This window comes from Hyla sarda, chromosome 2 (genome assembly GCF_029499605.1).
Source record: "Hyla sarda isolate aHylSar1 chromosome 2, aHylSar1.hap1, whole genome shotgun sequence".
Classification (NCBI taxonomy): Eukaryota; Metazoa; Chordata; class Amphibia; order Anura; family Hylidae; genus Hyla; species Hyla sarda.
The window spans coordinates 140,511,161-140,532,740 of NC_079190.1; the positions used below are offsets into that span (position 1 = coordinate 140,511,161).

Here is a 21,580-nt window from a genome sequence, read left to right on the forward strand (position 1 = left end):
CGAGGCAAAGTATAGTAGGATGAGGCAGAGACGAAGTCAGACTTAGCAGAATGTCGAGGCAGGCGGCAAAGGTGTGTAGACAAATAACACAGCGGAAGGATCAGAACACGGGCTAGTCAAACAGACAAAGGGAACGCTTAATCTCAGGCAAATGGCACTGAAGATCTGGCAGGGAAGAGTGGGAGGTGCAGGGACTTATAGAATAGTGTCATGTGTTGCACATAATTATGGGCGTACTCGCCCTTTAAATTTCAGAGTTCTGGTGTGCGCGCCCAAGGAGATGGGGACACGCGCACCGGAGCTAAGAGGCAGTGGAGGAGGCAGCAGAGGACTGTGGTAAATGACGAGCTGGGATTCGCATGAGGGCATGTCCCGCAATGTGAATCCCAGCCCCGCAGGCAGCAGGGGAGAGCGAGACAATGCACTCACGGCCAGTGCATGCGGCCGGAGCGCAACGTGTTACAGAAACCCCCCCTTTAGTCTTGCTCTCCTTTTGCGGTTCAGAAATTTACTGAGAAGGTCACGGTCCAGGATATTTTCCACTGGCTCCCAAGGTCTCTCCTCTGGACCGAATCCTTCCCAATCCACAAGAAAAAAAAGCATTTTTCTCTGATAAACTTGGAGTCCAAAACATCAGAGGTACCAGAGATGGGAGTAGGTGAGATGTCTTTTTTTAGAAAAGTGGTTGTGGATGAAAGGTTTCAAGAGAGAGACATGTAAGGAATTTGGGATCCGGAGAGAGGACGGCAGATGGAGAGAATAGGCCATGGGGTTTACATTTTTCTTGATTTTATAGGGACCCAGATAGCAAGGGTCCAGTTTATAACAGGGTACCTTGAAGGGGATATATTTGGACAACAACCAAACTTTATCACCAGGAGAAAACTTGGGAGGAGAACGTCTTTTCTTGACTGCTTGAGACTTCATACAACATGTGGCATGAAAAAGAGAGCTACACCAGAGAAGAAAAAGAAATACGCAATATAATGCACACCCACAGTTGCTATAATCCAAAAAATTTTATCTTTATTGCACATAAGTATTACAAAACGCAGACCATACAATTAAAACCAATTAAAAAAGGCCCAAATGGCCACTGCACAAACAAGGGGGGACCCCCTAAAAAAAGGGTGATCCCAAGCCCAGGGCAACCCAGGAATTTGCTGACGGGCAACGGAGCGCGTGGGTTCTTTAGGGGGGCACCTGCCGTACTACTCCTCCATCTATTGTCCTCCACTGCTAATCCCCTGTGCTATTTATGAAGGATATTCAGGTTGTATATATATTATCAGTGTTGTGGGGATAGGACTGTATTGATTTAACATTTTTGTTACATGATAGGCTCACAACCTATTTATTTGTGGAGGCAGGTGCCCTGGGTGGGGTTCCCCCTTTTTTTAGGGGGTCCCCCCTTGTTTGTGTAGTGGCCATTTGGGCCTTTCTTAATTGGTTTTACTTGTATTGTCTGCGTTTTGTAATACTTATGTGCAATAAAGATAACATCTTTTGGATTATAGCAACTGTGGGTGGGCATTATATTGCGTATTTCTTTTTCTTCTCTGGTGTAGCAATTGTTGTTTGGTACGCTTAATAGCACCCCTTCCTATATGATGCTGAGCCCGCCTGTCTCTTATATACAGGAAAAAGAGAGCAACGTGTCTTCTACCAGATGGTGGTAAAATTCCGCACTTCCTCATCAACCACAGGAACTCCTGAGGAAGAGGATAAAGGAAGAGGAAGACGAGGATGAAGTCCGTAAACTATGAAGAAAGGAGAAGTTCCAGTGGATTTAGAATCTTTATGATTGTACGAGAACTCTGCCCAAGAAAGTAAATCGACCGAGTCGTCTTGACGAGTAGAGATGAAATGACGAAGATAGTCTTCTAAGACCTGATTCACCCTCTCAACCTGTCCATTAGATTGAGGGTGGTAGGCTAATGAAAAATCCAGCTTGAATTAGAGACGTGAGCAGAGAGTCCGCCAGAACTTAGAGATGAACTGGACTCCACGGTCGGATACAATATGTGAGGGCAAACCATGTAAACGGAAGATGTGGCAAAGGAAAAGTTTAGCAAGCTGTATTGCAGATGGAAGTCCAGGCACCGGCACAAAATGAGCCATTTTAGAAAATCGATCTACTACCACCCAGACAACTGTATTGCCACGGAAAGATGGAAGTTCAGTAAAGAAGTCCATAGAAATATCGGTCCAGGGGAGCTCTGGGACTGTAGAAGACCTGCAGGTTTATCCTAGGCACAGCCTGAACAGGAACATACATAATCAATGACATCCTGTTTTAAACTAGGCCACCAATACTGTCTGGAGATGAGCTGTAGGGACTTAGGAGTTCCAGAATGACCAGCCAGAAGAGAGGCATGGCCCCATTTCAAGACTCATAGTCTTAAATGGGGAGATATGTAAGTCTTTCCAGGAGGCAGGTGCTGAATAGTGATGAGCGGCATTGCCCGTATTCGAATTCGCGATATTTCACGAATATTTGTCCTATATTCGCGAATTTCGCGTATTTGTTATATTCGCATATTCGAGGAAGAAAACAGTGAGGTGGTGGGCAACTTTACTATTGGTTGCTAGGGATGTTGTTGATAACCTTTGAAAAGTGTATTTGCATCATTCTAATTGGCCCACAAGTGAAAAGAAGGATTGTGCGAATATTCACATATGCAAATATGCAGAAAAAAATTTATATTTGCAATTTCGATTATATAGCAAATATATATGCGCTATATTCGAGAATTTGTGATATTTGCGATAAAAATTTGAAATGCAAATATTCGCACCCAACACTAGTGCTGAAGAGTTGCTGGCGCTGAAGAGATGAGATGCTCAGGAGAAATAATATGCTGAGGAGGAGATTCTCGGTCATGCACATCAGAAGACCTGGAAAGAATGTCAGCTTATAAATTCTTCTCTGCAGAACGGAAGTGGATGTAGAAGTCAAATCTGAAAAAGAACAGAGACCATTGGGTCTGTCGTGTTTTGAGTCAATGGGCTGTCTGAAGATAGAGCAAGTTTTTGTGGTCAGAATATATAGTAACAGGATGTACAGAGCCCTCCAAGAGATGACGCCATTCTTCCAAAGCCAGCTTTATAGCCAAGAGTTCACGGTCTCCAATGGTATAGTTTTTTCTCCGCGAGAGAGAAGGTTTTAGAGAAAAAAAAAACAGGTTAGAATTCTTCCCTTAGAGGACTTTTGTGTTAGGACACCACCTGCTCCAACTGAAGAAGCATCCACCTCCAAAAGAAAAGGCTTGCCTGAATCAGGTCAAGACAGGATCGGAGCAGAAGCGAAGGTGGTCTTTAACTGTTTAAAAGTATCTTCAGCCTCTGAAGTCCCGGACCTTGGGATTAGAAGTCTTCTTGGTGAGAGAGACAATGGGCGCTACCAAGGTGGAGTAATGAGGAATAAATTGCCGATAGTACTTGGCAAAACCTAGAAAGCGCTGAATAGCTTTGAAGCCGTAGGTAGGGGTCAGTCCAGTACAGCAGACAACTTGTTAGGATCCATCTGTAGACCTTGACTAGTAACGATGTAATCTAGAAAAGGAAGACTGTTATTTTCAAAAATACACTTTTTAAGTTTAACATGAAGATGATTGTCTCAGAGACCTTGTAAGACCTGGCGGATGAGAGAACGATGAGTCTGAAGATTGGGCGAGTAGATGAGAATATCCTCCAAATAGACCACGACACAGGTGTATAAGAAGTCACAAAAGATGTAATTGAGAAACTCCTGGAAGACTGCTGGAGCATTACAGAGTCCGAACAGCATCACAAGATACTCAAAATGTCCATCCTGAGTATTAAACGCAGTCTTCCATTCGTCACCTTCTCTTATGCGAATCAAGTTATAGGCACCTCCATAATCAAGTTTGGAGAAAATCCTCGTTCCACGCAGACGATCAAATAATTCCGAGATCAAGGGAAGTGGGTAGCAGTTCCTGACAGTGATTTTATTCAGGCCGCGATAGTCAATGCAAGGTTGCAAAGAACCGTCTTTTTTCTCTACAAGAAGAATCCGGCTCCAGCAGGGGAAGATGACTTCCTGATAAAGCCTTTTTGAAGATTTTCTCGAATATATTTAGACATGGCCTGAGTTTCAGGAATAGACAAAGGGTAAATTGTTCCCTGAGGAGGAGTGGTCCTGGGCATTAATTCTATAGGACAATCGTAGGGACGATGAGGAAGCAAAACTTCAGCTTGTTTCTCACTGAAGACATCAGCATAGTCCTGAAGAAACAAAGGCAAACCGGCCAGAGGAGTAGGTGGAGGCACCAGCTTAAACGGACGTTTATGAATACAGTGACCATTGCAATAAGGTCCCCAACGGAGAACTTCTCCAGTTTTCCAATCCAGCTGCGGGGCATGGAGTTGCAACCAAGGAAGGCCCAGCAGGGGAAGGGAGGTACAATGAGGATGTACATAGAATGACAAGTTCTCCTTATGCAAGAGTCCAACCTGCATAGATAGCGGTACTGTGAAGAATAGCACAGTATAGTCCAGATTTTCTCAGTTGACCGTAAAGATGTACAAGGGCTTCAACAGACGAAACACCAGCAGATGATACCTATGTACTAAGGAGGCATCAATAAAATTTCCCACGGAACCAGAGTCCAGGAAGGCAAGAACGGAAATAATCTCTTTGGTGGGTAGAGAAAGTTGGACTGTCAAATTCAAGCGTGGAGAGGAGGTATTCACACCTAGGGAAGCCTCTCCCACAAACCCTAGGTACAAGCATTTCCCTGTGACTGTGGACAATCTCTGAGGAAATGATCTGCACTGGCGCAGTAGAGGCAAAGATTCCCAGCTTGTCTGCAAGTTCTTTCCTGCAGTCAGGCGAGACCGATCCACCTGCATAGCCTCTACTTCGGGAGGCAACATTGAAGGTTGCGGAGGTTGCTGGGAGACTGGTGTCAGGCGAGGAAAGTGCCGAGGTAGTGCAGACTCCCTTTCCTGACGTTGTTCCTCACGTCGTTCAGAGAAACGGATATCAATCCGAGAGGCCAACTGTGTGAGATCAGACAGAGTAGAAGGCAATTCCCAGGCAGCAAGGACATCCTTAATATGGCTAGAAAGTCCCCTTTTGAATGTGGCACAAAGAGCTTCATTATTCCAAGACAACTCTGAAGCTAGAGTATGGAAACGGATGGCATACTCGCCCACAGAGGAGTTGCCCTGGGAATGACTCAGCATGACCGATTTAGCGGAAGAAGCACAAGCAGGTTCTTCAAATACACTTCGGAATTCACCCACGAAAGCCTGAAGACTGGCTGTGAGTGGGTCACTGCGATCCCATAATGGGGTGGCCCAGGCCAGGGCCCTTCCTGTTGAGAGACTGAGGCCAAAGGCCACCTTTGCTTGTTCCGTAGGGAACTGTTAGGCCATTAGCTTGATGTGCATGGAGCAAAAACATTACAGAACTTAGGATCCCCCTCATACTTCTTGGGAAGGGACAGACAGAGCTTGGATCCTGTGGTAACTGCAGGAACAGGAGGCAATACTGGAGCAGGAGGAGGCTGTGGCTGCTGCAGTTGTTGCTGGGCAGAAAGCAACTGCTGCATCATGGCGGACAATTGGTTTAGCTGCTGTGCCTGCTGAGCTAACTGCTGTGACTAGAGAGCCATGATGGTGGCGAGATCCGGGTTCTCGGGTAGAGGATCAATGGCCGGATCTTGCTGTAATAATGCTGGATGTGGATCCACTAACCTGTGTGGCTGATGACACGGGCCGTATCGGGGAGTTGAGTCTAAGGTGCCGCTGGTCTCCACCAAAGCCTGCCACAAGGCAGGATGGTCTTGCTGTGGCAGGCGACACCCAGTTCACTACCCCTGATACGACTCGACCACACAAGTAGCTGGGCCGGGCGAATTACAGTAGGAGGAGGCAGAGACGAAGTTGGACTTAGCAGAAGGTCAAGGCAGGCGGCAAAGGTGCATAGTCAAATAACGTAGCGGAAGGGTCAGAACACGGGCTAGGCAAACAGACAAAGGGAATGCTTAATCTCAGGCAAATGGCACTGAAGATCTAGCAGGGAAGAGTAGGAGGTGCAGGGATGTATAAAATAGTGTCAGGTGTTGCACATAATTATCGGCGTACTGGCACTTTAAATTTCAGAGCTCTGGTGTGCGCGTCCTAGGAGACGGGGACACATGCGCCGGAGCTGAAAGGCAGTGGAGTAGGTGGCAGTGGACCGTGGTAAGTGACGGTCTGGGATTTGTATGCAGGTGCGTCCCAGCACATGCGGACAGAGCGCAATGTCTTACCCTTTTATAAGGGAAGGGGTTAATTCATCATTAGTAACTTTTTTCAACTTATTTTTTGCTATGTTATAGCCCCCTCTATATTACATTGATTCCTGAAACTGATCATCGGCATGGAACTTCATGTGGTATCGGGGCTTGACCTCCTGCCTGGACCTCAAACGGATGCACCGGAGGCAGATAAGGGACCCTCCTGCTGTGTTCTAGCTGATCTGGACACCGCAGTTTCACCACGGTGTTCCCGAACAGCCCGACTGATCTGCTGGGATGCAATTTTTTCAACTTTGCATCTTTGATCACTGCGTCTAAAGGGTTAATAGCGTGTGGAACAACGATCGGTGCCGCACGCTATTAACCCAGGGTCCTGGCTTTCATTAGCTGCAGGGACAGAACTGCTATGACGGGGGGTCACTGTGTGACCCTGCGTTATAGACCGGGACTGGGCACAGGGTGTACAGGTATGCCCTGCGCCCATAAGAGGTTATGATATACACAGCTTTTGTTTTTAGTTTTTTTTAAAACATATGGTATGATCAAGGTACAGACTATAGAACTACAGAAGACACAAAGGTACAAGTAAGTAAAATAAACAGTGATATTTAACAAATACCTTGCAGGGCTTTTATTGATCTTCTGTCAAAATATTTAATTTTAAGTTTGACATTTTCTGTAAGTGCAAATCCTGAAACTTTAACAAATCTATAGAATTTTTGGGGTTAAATATTTTTACATTCCACTGTATACAAGAATGTTAATTTCATACATTTACAATGTAGAGGAATAAACATAAAGTGTTTGCACACGCACTAATATTTTAGGTTTCACATAGTTTCCAGACATGTTAGTGTGTATGAGAGCAGACACTAGGTCTGCATTGCCATCAAACTATTAGAAGTCTGAACAGTCACCAATGATTCACGTTTGATTTGTGAGTTTTTATTACTACCAGATGTCTAGGGTCTGTATGGTAACATGTGCTCTACAGCCATCGGCATAATGATGGCAGATATTGCACAACAACAAGGATTTACAACTGTAAAGAAATAAAAAAATTGGGGTGTACATAACTAAAGACATGAATATACTGTATAGTATCATCTCTGTATACACTCTGTATACACATTATACAGGCCATTACAAAATTACCTTTATTACAGATGTTTCAACCCTGGATGGAGGACTTTGTACTTGTGCAGCTGCAGCCATATTTGCAATGGTACTGAGGTGGTTCATCTGGCTCATAGCCATGGTAACAGAGGCTGGAGGTAGGCTTACAGGAATTAGTGGATGGGGCATCATCATAAAAGGAAGTTCCAGACCTATAAATGCAGATCAAAGAAAGTCTTTAAATTACAATGTATAAAGTCTGTCAAATGTAATGTGACTGTGCTCCTTAGGCTCCTTTCACATAATTCTTGTGGAATACATTTGCTGTATACATTGGGAATCTCCTGATGCTTATAACAAATGTATCTGTGGACTCAAAAAGTGCCAAATCTATAGGCTGTTTCATGGAGCTACATCCACATACACACACAGTATATATATATATATATATATATATATATATATATATATATATATATATATATTGAATTAACACATGTGTAATTATATACATAACAAAAAAGTGTGAAAATATGCAATATTCTAGCTTCTAGCCACCTTTTGCTTTGATTACTGCTTTGCACACTCTTGGCATTCTCTTGATGAGCTTCAAGAGGTAGTCACCTGAAATGGTCTTCCAACAGTCTTGAAGGAGTTCCCAGAGATGCTTAGCACTTGTTGTCCCTTTTTGCCTTCACTCTGCGGTCCAGCTCACGTCAAACCATCTCGACTGGGTTCAGGTCCGGTGACTGTGGAGGCCAGGTCATCTGGCGCAGCACCCCATCACTCTCTTTCTTGGTCAAATAGCCCTTACACAGCCTGGAGGTGTGTTTGGGGTCATTGTCCTGTTGAAAAATAAATGATGGTCCAACTAAACGCAAACCGGATGGAATAGCATGCCGCTGCAAGATGCTGTGGTAGCCATGCTGGTTCAGTATGCCTTCAATTTTGAATAAATCCCCAACAGTGTCACCAGCAAAGCACTCCCACACCATCACACCTCCTCCTCCACACCAGCACACCTGTGAAGTGAAAACTCTTTCAGGTGACTATCTCTTGAATCTCAACAAGAGAATGCCAAGAGTGTGCAAAGCAGTAATCAAAGCAAAAGGTGGCTACTTTGAAGAACTAAAAGGTAGGTTGTTTCACACTTTTTTGTTATGTATATAATTCCACATGTGTTAATTCATAGTTGTAATGCCTTCAATGTGAATCTACAATTTTCATAGTCATGAAAATAAAAAAAACTCTGAATGAGAAGGTGTGTACAAACTTATTTTATATATATATATATATATATATATATATATATATATATATATATATATATATATATCACGTGGTATCTATTTCTTTTTTGTTTTACATTTAAGTCTAAATAACACATTCCATAAAGTGCCCACCATCATAGCTATATGGTAGAGGTAGCATCGGGGGAGCCCTCAAACCTATACATCTACAGGTGAAGTAAAAAGGGTATTATTTTATTTTTAAAGCTGAAAACAACAATTGATATGGATGTGGATTTGCCACCCAACAGAGCCATTCTAAAAGCATTGTGAAAATCTTGTGTTTTCCTATAAATATACTAGAAGCAATAGCCCTCACTCTTATTTGCAAATTAAGTGTATAACATTGTATTGCCTAATATATGTCTTTATTTGTATCCTCAAAATTGTAAAGTTCTAAGCTATATATATAAATATCATTATTATTATTATTATGTACATTACATTTTTCTCTTGTAAAAATCCCAAAGCGGTTGATCAAGAGAAAGTAATTTTATATTTTAAAAAATAAAGACAAACATTTAACATTAAAATAATTCAATATATTTACACTCTGGATTTTCTGTTTTGCACAATCATTTTTTTTTGCAGGGTCACATGTGCCATATTTTGCTGCATATTTTCCGATTCACTGAAGTCAATAGGTAGCAAAATCAGCTGCAGAAAATTCCCACCAAAATATGTCTCGGGGTAATAGTGCAAGTGCAATGAGATATAACTTACTCTGATCGGTGCTGCTTTTAGAGTTTGTTGCTAATGCCGTCCTTTGTGCAATGGAGGCGGGAGCGGGCATAAAAAGCTCTCCTGCCCCCCTCTGTCAAACCGTCAAAAATAAAAACTGTTTAAGCTGCCAAAAGCAACCAATCACAGCTCAGCTTTCATATTTTCATGAGTTCTGGTAAAATAAAAGCTCAGCTCTGTTTGGTTGCTATAGGCAATTAAGACAGCTTTTCTTTAAGACATATTTTAATTATACCCCCTTAATGTAAGATAAATCTTTATGTAAATTGTTGAATGTCAGTAACAAACTGAAAAAAAAAGTCATCAAGCCTCTTAACAAATATTTTAACCCCAAAATATATAGAGAGATTTAAATATTTATTTATTTCACCACTAAAAAGTGACAGTCATAGGTAGGCGTTTCTCAAGCTTGTGCGAAAAAAAAAATGCAAATAAGCGAATGCTCAAAAGTTTTTGCATATTTTTCAACAAAACCTAAACAAAACATTGGCACATTTCCCCTTATATGCAGAAAAGATCAGTATGTGTCTCCTGTTGTTGCAATGAGTTTAGATGACATTTGTATGACTTATGTAAAACCGAGAAGTTCTGCACTTCTTAATCTATGTCCAAGACTGGAAGTGATATGCAATAGTGTGAGCATTCTTAGGAGGCTGCGAGTACCAAATTTATTACAAGGAATTGCACCATCACTATTTCTCATAATAAACTTTTTCTATAATATAAAAGTTATACAGGTACAGCCATTGTTGGCCATCAACACTCAACCTAAGCAATCGAAATGTCAAGCTGATCAGTAGTCAACCAGTCAACCAATCATATCACATGCCCTTGAAACGCATAGAGAGAGCAGAGGGGAGTGATCTTTCAATGACTATACCCCTATTTATTACTGCCTATATCTCCAAAAGCACAGCATATAAAGCATATATCAAGTGTCGTAGCTCTTAATGACTTTGCCCAAGACTTAGAGCACAATAGGTTCAGAACATCAATTCCATACATATGAAACACTTATAAACTGAAAAAAAATAAATAAATAAATAAATAACTATTTTTCTTAAGGTTCTAGTAAAAGCACCTGATAAAATTTGTTGCCTTATGAGGGATGAATGGCAGCATGTCGTACCATTTGGCAGAAGGTGATTCTGTTGTAGAGAGTTGAGAGGATGATTAACTGGAAGGTTATGCTGTCCAGGCAAGGTGGCATGGTTAACAGAGGCTTGTGATCCTTGGGTAGGGAGAGACTGAAGTTTTTCTTTCTCCCAAGAACCATCACTGCTCCCTGTAGAAATGAATATACATTGAATTGATTTGAGGATGTTTTAAATATCCATTAACAAGATCATGGAATCAACATATTTGCTTTATTACATTCAATCAATGGAGAGAAGGAGACTAGGTGTCTCTCTTGATACATTATGTTTTTTTATTCTTGTTTTCTTAATGTATCGTCATCATTAAATGTATATTTATTTCTGGACAGAATTATACATTCCATGTTCGATCCTCATGAGATTGGGTCTATTGACGACATCAAATCCTAAATGCTATTATGTCTATGTGTACATTGGCAAAGAAAGAAAAGCAATGTAGAAACTAAATTGAAGAAAAAAAAAAAAGGAGAATATGACTTCAGCTGGGGATTATCCTCCCACAGCAAATAAAAAAATACAAAAGTTCAAGCCAGCACAGTCCTGTGTTAAAAACATATCTTTTTTATGCATAAGGACATTGTCCGTAACATGTAGGCTTAGTCCACAGTGATTATGCTTCTCCAGCATCATCATTTTTTTATTGGTATATCTTAAAAGTTGTGTTTCTATAGGACATTAAAGAATGACTCTGGTGCTAAACATCTTATCCCCTATCAAAAGGATAGGGGATAAGATGTTAGATCGCGGGGATCCCACTGCTGGGGACCCCCGAGATCTCTCCTGCAGCACCCCCATTTTTCAGCTGCACAGAGCGAGGATCGCTCTATGGCTGATGACGGGCGGTGCAGGGGACAGAGTATCATGACGTCACGATACTCCATCCACTGCACCGCCCGTCATCAGCCACAGTGATCCTCGCTCTGTGCAGCTGAAAAATGAAGGTGCTGCAGGAGAGATCGCGAGGGTCCCCAGCAGCTGGATTCCAGCGATCTAACATCTTATTCACTATCCTGGAGTACCCCTTAAACTTTTTAAAGGAGTTTTGCCAAATTAAGTAGTTTTTCTTTTAACTGAGAACTGTGTTGGCTTAAACTTTTTCATTTTTTTCATTTGTTGAGACTAAATATTCAAGAAGATAACACAAGACCATGCTGGTAAACAAGGAACCTGAACATATTTTCACTTGATAGCTATGTACCTATGTTTACTAATAAAAACACTATATAAACAAAGATGTCTAACAAAGTGATCGTGAAGCTTTGGACATGAGATGCTTTGCCTAGAACAGCTCTACTAGACCTAAATTTGTACTTTGTGCAGCCAAATACATTTAGTTAAATTAACTATGAAAAATGAACTTGATGGACATGTGTCTTGTTTAAACCCTACTAAGTTTAAATACAGGCCCATGGAATAGATACCACAAGGTGACAAGTCACACAACATCTGCATTGTATGTTTTATAACATCTGCATAGCACCCCAACATAAACACATACAGTATTTCTATCATAAGAATGTTTTTATCAGAAGAAGTGACAAAATAATTATGTACTGCCACTTTATGATCAGTGGGGGGGGGGGGGGGGGTAACTTCTGGAACCTGACAATCACCTGAATAAAGGGCCACCATTTTTGAAGTTTTTTTTTTTGTTCCCTGTATAGCCATGCTCCCCTTCACCTGCTGTGCATACAACTACAGAACAGCTTTAATCAAGAGAATAAGACTGTGCTGCAATTCCCCGTTCAGAGGATGGACAGGAATGTGAATTTGGGAAGTAGCTGCAAAATATTGACTCTTGTAAAACAATTTTAGCTTTGTGTCCCTTTGTGTTAGTATTTCCCTCTACTCTAGATCACAATGTGGATATCCAACTAAACCAATAAAAACATGAATATGATCACATATATGGCTGTCTAAAATGGCCTATATCATAGGTATCTATGTATCTGCAGAGCTCATGGCTTGCTTATTTTGTTAATAGGTATAAACTTGGGGGACATGTAAGGGAAAATATGTCCACACCATAGTATCCTCCTATTAAATGCAGTCATCCATTTGAAGATTTTTTATAACATACTTTCAAGGGTACAATAAAATACTTAGTTTGCATGTTATTTGTTTTTTTATGACCTGGTCCTTTAAATCTAAAAAAAGAAGTGCTTGAAAAGTATGCTAATTGTTACATTTTATTGTCTGTACTACATATGCAGATTTGCATATAATATACATTCACATTGTCATTCCATGTTCTTCTAAAATGCAACCTCTGAGCATTTTATCCTAATGAATAAATGAGTTTGTCCTTTATGTATAAAATATAGTTTATATTTGTTGCAACAGATTTTTAATAATAAATGATTTTAGGTTTGCTTGAACATATTCAATAAAGTGTGATTAATTTGGTTTTTCAAAAATGCAAACTAGACATTACTATATTACTTTGCAAAATGCACAGCTTGCAACATTATTGTCTCAGTGGGATCTTAAATTGAATTGTAAAATGTGTCTTATTTCCAGTTTGATTTATGTAAGAAATTGCAGAGGATAATGCCCTTTTTGAAGTTTCATTGCTTCCTGAATGAAAAAAATAGTACTCAAGAAAGCATGTTATGTAGAGCTGTAAATTACTGGAAAGCTGTAATGCATATTTGTGACAAGGATGTCATGTTCCCATGTTTGATTTTTATAACTTGTTTTTTTTTTATTGCTGCTTTGTGTTGTGGCACATGATATGATGAAACTTACAGTACACATGTTCAGCGATTTTATTGCTGTAGCCTAAGTAATTACAAAATCTCTTTCTGTTCTAAAAAAAAAAAAAAAAAGGTTCTTCCGGTGCCCTAAGAATTAATCTATGATACCATTTAACTTAGCTTTTTGAAGTAAATATCACTAGATAAAAGCCAGCTGCCTCTGTATAATGGCATACTTGAATGAATGTAACAGTGTTTGAAAATGAGTACAAATCTTCTAAAAAGCTTCATTTCCATAAGAAAGCTTAGAGATCTACAAAAGAATAAATTCTGAAATAGAATTAACCAGTTGAAAGCAGAATGTATTAAAGGCCAAACAAATTTGCACCTTGTTTATATGGGCAGGCTGTTTCTTCTAGCTTGTAGGTGGCTATCATTAGCACGGCTGACCAAGAGGAAGATATCCTTCTGGAATGACATGGCACATCACAGAAAAGGATGTGGCAGTGAAACCGTTCTCTCTTGTTTGGGGATAACTCTGCATGGCCTCAGTAGGACACAATCGGTAGAATACAGGGTGTCTTTATGAACGTCTGTATTCTAATGGACTACTCAAGGAGGGATTGTGTTGTCGTTCAGTTTTTTTTTTGTATAGATTTGAACCTGAAATAAACAGCCCCTTACATCCTGCTGAGAGAACTTGCAGGGTGGTGATGAGGAACATAATCTTACAAATTGCAAGGGATCCTGGGTGGATTAACTTTAACCCCCTCAGGTGGAATTTGTGAGGTGCTTCATGTTCCCCAAATCAAGGCCAGCATGAAACCTCAGAGGCTACCTAATAACAATAAGCTATGATTATGGGGAACAAAGTCAAGGAGACGAGCTCTCTGCTTACTTCTTCCCACCGCGCTGGCCTTTTGTATATTGTCTTTCTGTATATTTTACACTGTACCTTTTTAATTTTACTTATGTTATATATATATATATATATATATATATATATATATATATATATTATTTTTTTCCCGTTTTCTTTTCTTTTTTTTTTTTTACTTTTTGTAGTTTGGGTTTGGGTTGTTATAGATAGGGAAATTTCAAGTATGTTCAGTTTTCTTAATTTTTATTCCCAATAATAGACTTTGGGAGGAAATAGGTGATTTTCTGGTTTGATTATTTTCTGTTAATAAAATCATAGGCGCATAGATGTGGCAGGCACAGGGGCTGTTATGGCCCATGGGGGCACCGATATGGTGACAGAGTGTACATTCTTCTTCTGCCTATCTGGGTCTAACTAGTATCTCAATCCTTAAAATTCAGGATTGGAGTAATCTCCCATCTTGGTCTTTAGAGTAGGGTGTTAGATTTATAATACAGCTGGCAACTGCACGTTTTGGCACTAACACTGCTCCTTTACGCACATAAAGCTGTAAAGAAATTTGATAGTACAGTTACATAGTTCATAAGGATAAAAAAGGACCAGAAATCATCAAGTTCAACCTATAACCCTACTGTATTGATTCAGAGGAAAGCAAAACAAAACCCTTATGAAGGCTGATGCCAATTGCTCCAAACAAGGGACAAAAATCCTTCCGACTCCAGATATGGCAGTGAGAAAACCCTGGATCAATGCACTGTCTCCAGAAATCTAGGATCCATAACCTGTAATATTATATTTTCAATAAAAACTTCCAAGGCCTCTTCAAACTTGTTTATTGAGTCAGTCACCACAATTTCACACTGCTCTTACAGTAAAGAATCACCAACTGTGATGATCGTGAAACCTTCTTTCCTTTAGACACAGAAGATGTTCCTTGTCAAGGTTACCAGCTAAGTTATAAAAAGTCCTATGCCCTTTAGACATAGAAGATGTTCCTTGTCATGGTTACCAGCTAAGTTATAAAAAGTCCTATGCCCTTTAGACATAGAAGATGTTCCTTGGCATGGTTACCAGCTAAGTTATAAAAAGATGTCGATAAAAATCTCTGTACTGTCCATTTATATATTTGTACATTGTGATCTAAATGCCCCTAAGACGTCTATTTTTCCAAACTAAATAACCCCAAATTTCGTAATGTGCGTTGATACTATAAGCCACCCAAACCCTTAATTTCTCCGATGATCCTTTTCTGCATCCCATCCAGTTAAGACACGGGCCCAGATTTATCAAACTGCGTGAGAGAAAAAATAGAGGGATTTTTTGCATATGATACAGCAAGTAAAATAAATAAGATTTGTAATTTACTCCCTGTAAAAAATGACTTCTTATGTCACTTTCATGGCTTTATAAATCTGGCCACTAGGGGTCTCGATTTTGGTCCAGACTATATTCAGTCTGCTCAAAAGCACAGACTTTGATGTTCTGGCAGGAGACCAAACTCAGAAAGTGCGGTCTGGCCATCGGCAATGAATAGCACTCACTTTCTGCCTGTGTATGAAGCAGGGTGAGCGAGTACTATTCAGGAGACCAAAGTCTGTGCTTTTGAGCAGACGGAATGCGGTCTGGACCAGAAGGGAGACTCCTAGTGGCCAGAAAGTGACATAAAAGGCCATGAAAGTAAATTACAAATCTAATTTATTTTACCTGCTGTTTCATATGCAAACAAATAATTTTAATGACAGTGCCCATTTAAGGCCTATTGTAAAAATGAGTGTTGTGCAAAGCACTAGTATAACTTATCTCAATGTAAGGAGTGCAGTACAATTACTTAATACACCAGGGATAAGGATGACGCTGGCAACATCTGTATAATATTGACCCATTTTTTAATGAAAATTGCAATTAGGTCCTTTGTATCACTTCCAATATATTTTTAACACTTAGAAAACATCAAGATGTTCTGTTTTTTTTTTTTTTTTTTTAAGTAAATAGATGTTGAAACAATGATGCCTTATTAGTAAAGTCCAGGTGATTTATTCTGTGAATATTTGATTTAAGATTTAATTGCCATGTAAACAGATCTAATTCACTGCTTGTTGACTTAAATAAGAATATACTGTTTGTTGTATATTAGGCAATTCAGAAACATGGTACAATATCTTCCTGGTAATTCTATTTACATGCGGGTAGCTGAAATGTATTTGATCTTACAAGAACTGATTATGTTGCATCTTCTTACAGTCTAAAGGTCATTTGTTCAAATTGTCTTTATTACTTTCTTATGATCTCTTTTTGCAATTAAAAGGGATTTTGCACCAAAAGACTCTTACTGCATATCAACCACATAAGCCATTAAAGTGTGACTGAGGGGCCCTAACTGATGGAGTTCCCAAGGAAGACATGCATGGTCACTCCCCATTAAGTATAATGGAGCATCAAGATTCAGCAACTCAACACTGACTTTACATTTCTTGTTCTAAGGCATTAATAAAGTTTATTTCATGTATACTGATAATTTATAAAGTTTACTATAGATACATTGGGCCATTAATAACGTTTATTTTATGTATACTGAGCCATTTATAAAGTTTACTATAGCTACACTGGGCCATTTATAAAGTTCACTATGACTGTACTGAGACATTTATAAAGTTTACTATAGCTGTATTGAGACATTTATAAAGTTTTCTCCACTTCTTGCCATTTTCTTTTAAGTATGTCTACTTTATCATGAAAATGGTTTACTTTAAGGAGAATGCCATGAGTCATCTTGCGAATACACTTTGTGAATACAACGTAATGCTTCTCTTACACCGATCCCGGTTACAGTCTGTCTTATAGTCAATTCAGCAGGCTTCAGAGCTGAAGTCTCCCAGCATTCTTTACTGGTTTAAAGGGGTACTCCGGCCCTAAGACATCTTATCCCCTATCCTTTGGATAGGGGATAAGAAGGGATAAGATGTCCCTTTAAGGTTTGCTTTAGTGATTTGACAATAGGTTTGTGTTATTTTTAGTGATGGCCAGCAGAATTGCAATTGCAGCTATAGACTATATATACTGTATACACCAGTGTTTCCCAACCAGGGTGTCTCCAGCCGTTGCAAATCTACAACTCCCACAGCCGAAGGCAGCATACTGGGAGTTGTCTTTTTGAAACAGCTGTCAGCACCCTGGTTGGAAAACACTGGCCCATGCAGTATAAGCTGTACAATGGTGCACAAATGTACATATACTATTTAAGTACCTATGAACTCACTTATGTGAGATACTGCATATATATTGAATATTTTGATATTGCAATAAATATTATTTAATGAATAAATATTATGTAATGAAACTAACACACAGATGTAGCCATGGTTATCTTGAATGTGTATCCTAATGCACCAGTGATTATGATGAGGATAATTATTATTGCTATTATTAAAGGAGTTCTTTAAGCTAAAACTTTTAACCCCCGCTGTGTCGGGTTGTAAAACTATACATAATAAACTTTCACTTACCTGCCTACGATCCCCCGTTGTTCCGATATCGCCGTCCCGTTCTCCGGTCCCGGTCTCTTCCACCTCCTGCGGGTCGGTGACTTCACTCTGCGCTCAGCCTATCAGCGTCTGCAGCAATGTCCCGTCGCGGCCGCTGATAGGCTGAGTGCAGAGTGAAGTCCCCGACCCGCAGGAAGAGGAAGCTGACAGGGACCGGAGCACGGGTGGCGATATCGGAACAACGGGGGATCGTAGGCAGGTAAGTGAAAGTTTATTATGTATAGTTTTACAGCCCGGGCACAGCAGGGGATAAAATATTTCATTTGGAGAACTCTTTTAATATTATTATTATTGTTGTGCCCTTGGTTTCAGTATTTGAGGAGCAATGTCCGGGCATGCTGGGACTGGTTGGGAAACTGTAAAATTGTGCACAAATGTATATATACAATTTAAGTACCTATGAACCTATGAACTCACTTACTGTATGTGAGATAATGTACATATATGTGTATATATATATATATATATATATATATATATATATATATTCATGTGTTATCTCATTGTCATATATATTATGTAGTGAAACTAATACACAGATGTAGCCATGTGTATCCTAGTGCACCAGTGATGATGATAATGATTATTATTATTGCTAGTATTATTATTTTTATTATTATTATTATTATTATTATTATTATTATTATTATTATTATTATTAAGCCCCTGGTTCCTATATTTAAGGAGGAATGTCTGGGAATGCTGGGAGTTGTAGTTTTGCAACAGCTGGGGACACCCCAGAGGGGAAACCCTGGTCTATACAGTACAAGCTTTAAAATGATGCACACGTGTAGATATACTATTCAAGAATTACTAATGACTTTATTATTTTTGTTATTAGTAGTGTTGTGCCCTCTGTTTCAATATTTGAGGAGTAATGTTTGGACATGCTGGGAGTTGTAGTTTTGCAACATCAGGAGGCACCCTGGTTGGAAAGCATATAAAAGAAGACAAAGCTATCCTTCAAACCTAGCTCTGCATTCTGATCCACAAATAAATATATATACAGTGACCCCTCGACCTACGATGGCCCCGACATACGATAATTTCAACATGTGATGGCCTCTCAGAGGCAGCATCAACATACAATGCTTTTGTATGTCGGGGCCATCGCATACACGGCTATCCAGCAGCGCTGACTGCTTCAGCTGCTGCCGGATAGCCGTTTACGGTGTCCCGTGCCCTTTTCTGACGATCACTTACCTGTCCTCGGGGCTCCGATGCGTCCTCTTCGGGATCCTCTGCATTGTCGGCGCTCTCCATCGACGTCATCACGTCGCTGCGCACGCCGTCCCGTCATCCAATAGGAGCGGCGTGCGGAGCGACGTGATGGCGGCGACGGAGAGCAAGGATGTCGGGGAAGAAGAGGCCTTACCAAAGCGTTGGGGACACCTCGGGGATGCGGCGACAGCGATGGACGGCGACATCCAGGGCAGCGGTGACGGTCCGGAGCAGCGGGGACAGGTGAGTACAACTTCCTCTAACTTTACATTGCACGGATCCCACAACATGTGATGGTTTCAACAAACGATGGTCCGTTTGAAACGGATTACCATCGTATGTTGAGGGACCACTGTAATGACTTTATTATTTTTGTTATTAGTCGTGTTGTGCCCTCTGTTCCAATATTTGAGCAGTAATGTTTTTGCACGCTGGGAGTTGTAGTTTTACAACATCAGGAGGCACACTGGTTGGAAAGCCCTGGTCTACACTGCAATTACTGAAAACTGTCATTGCATATAAAAGAAGACAAAGCTATTCTTCAAACCTAGCTCTGCATTCTGATCCACAAATAAATAAATATATATATATATATATATATATATATATATATATATATGTGTGTCTTTTCTACAGTTATGAACTCATGAACTCGATTCCGATATACCTCTGTGAGCTTTTTTCTGTGTCAGTTGCCATCTCTGGGCTAGGATATTTCATGACATAATATATAGTTGATTCGGTAAATACTTCTCTAGCAAAAGATCTGCCTCTTGTATGTCAGGAAAATATGGCACCTGCGTCAGCAGAATTGTATGAAACAAAGTCTTGAAAAGCAGGAAGGCTCAACCTATTTAATAGACAATTATGGATGAGTGCATTATCTCACTCAAATTAAGCAAGATAAGTTAACAAAGCTTGCCAACTGAAGTGCTTCCTTTCAGAAATGTTGCTTTGTCCTGTTATTCTACAGCACATAAGTTATTGATGCATGACAGCTTAAAATATTTTTGCCATTAACTACAGCCAGCATGTTATTTTTGTTATTCATGGAGAAAGCTGCTTTTAGTTAAAACATAAAAATGCTAGTTACAAGGTTTCTGCAAACATAACTGCCATTCCATTAAGTAAATGGCGCTGTGAACAGTAAATAGTGGCCCCGAGGGAAATGTACCTATTGATTTTGCTTCCATGTTGGTTGGCTTATGTTTGCGATTGTCAAATCTAATCTTAGCTTTTGTAATAATAACTATCCTCATAACTGCTTAGAGAAAGAAGAAAATATTAATTATAAAATATTGATAATTTCCTACCCTTCCAAATCTATGCCGCTGTGTTTATGTGCTTTGACATTACATGGAATACTAGAAAACCTAATAAATAAACAACACAGTAATTATACTGACATAATTCTCCAGCCCTGAGAATAAATGATGCAAATTCAGAAAGTATTGGTGCATGATGAACGTCAAAGCTTCTAAGCACATTTATGTGTGTGAATCTGCGGTAATTGCCTCCGAAACAAAAATCGGAATGAATCAAATGAGTCTTATTGAAACTTATTACAGCAAAAGGGTGTTATATTTTATTTACCCCTAGGTAGTTAGAGTTTTTTTTTTTTTTTTTACGAGTCTATTCACTCAAAACACCCTAACCTGGGATGCCTAAGATAGAATAAAATTCTGAGTTTATTTAAAAAATAAATAAATAAATAAAATAAAAACAATTTGCAATTTGTGATTTTTCTTTGTCCCGGAGGCTCAAGTGATGTATTACATTAGTTTAAACGGATACTCTGCCCCTAGACATCTTATTCCCTATCCAAAGGATAGGGGATAAGATGTCTGATCATGGGGGTCCTGCTGCTGGGAGTCCCCGCAATCTCTGCTGTGGCACCCCAGTCATCCGGTGCACAAAGCGAACTTCGCTCCATGTCTGATGACTAGCGATGCGGCGCCAGAGGCTCGTGAAGTCAAGACCACGACCCTCCTCGTGACATTGACACGCCCCTCCCATAGACTTGCATTGAGGGGGCGTGGTGTGACATCATGATGGGGCATGACAGCAATGCAGCCGGTATTGTAAATGAACATTGGGTGCTGCAGGGAGATTGTGAGGGTTCCCAGCGGCGGGACCACTGTGATTAGACATTTTATCTCCTATACTTTGTATAGGGGAAAATATATCTAGGGGTGGAGTACCCCTTTAAAGGTTGGGCTATAGATCTCATTTAAATGTTACTTTTTACCAGTCTTTTATATCTGCACACCTTTATACTTATACTCATATCCTTTCCAGATCAATCTCAACTCCATGGAATCCAAAATGAAAATGGTGGAACTTTGGTTTTACTTCAGAGCATTGATCCAACACTGAAAAAGGAAATATACTCGAAGTGGAAATCAGTGGGCACCCAGTCAGCATCAGATTGGCAGCAGCAGGGGATTGGGAAGGTGACTTATGCTTTTCTTTTAAACCCAGCCTGACCAATTAAAAAATAAATATATAAATAAAGGTCAGACAACTCCCTTTAAGGGTAGAGTCACATGTAGCGCACCACAACATATTTAATGCTGTGGATTCATAGGTGCCACTTACTAGAGCGATTTCCCTGCTGCGGCCAAGTAGCTGTGTGTGTCTGCTGGTAGCAGACCTACAGCGGAAAATCC

The 21,580-nt window shown here is 40.1% G+C and overlaps 1 protein-coding gene across 7 annotated transcripts in view; it reads right to left on the bottom strand.

The window, feature by feature from the left end:
* DACH1 (dachshund family transcription factor 1) overlaps positions 1–21,580 on the bottom strand; it is a 372,863-nt gene that overhangs the window by 110,128 nt on the left and 241,155 nt on the right. For 3 of the 7 annotated variants that reach the window (XM_056555493.1, XM_056555492.1, XM_056555494.1), the window contains exons 4-5: positions 10,497–10,700; positions 7,425–7,597 (exon numbers count right to left, since the gene is read on the bottom strand). In XM_056555493.1, coding sequence (XP_056411468.1) covers positions 7,425–7,597; positions 10,497–10,700 — 377 coding nt within the window. The remainder of the gene's footprint in view (positions 1–7,424; positions 7,598–10,496; positions 10,701–21,580) is intronic. The other 4 variants (XM_056555495.1, XM_056555497.1, XM_056555499.1 and 1 more) reach the window with 2 other exon arrangements.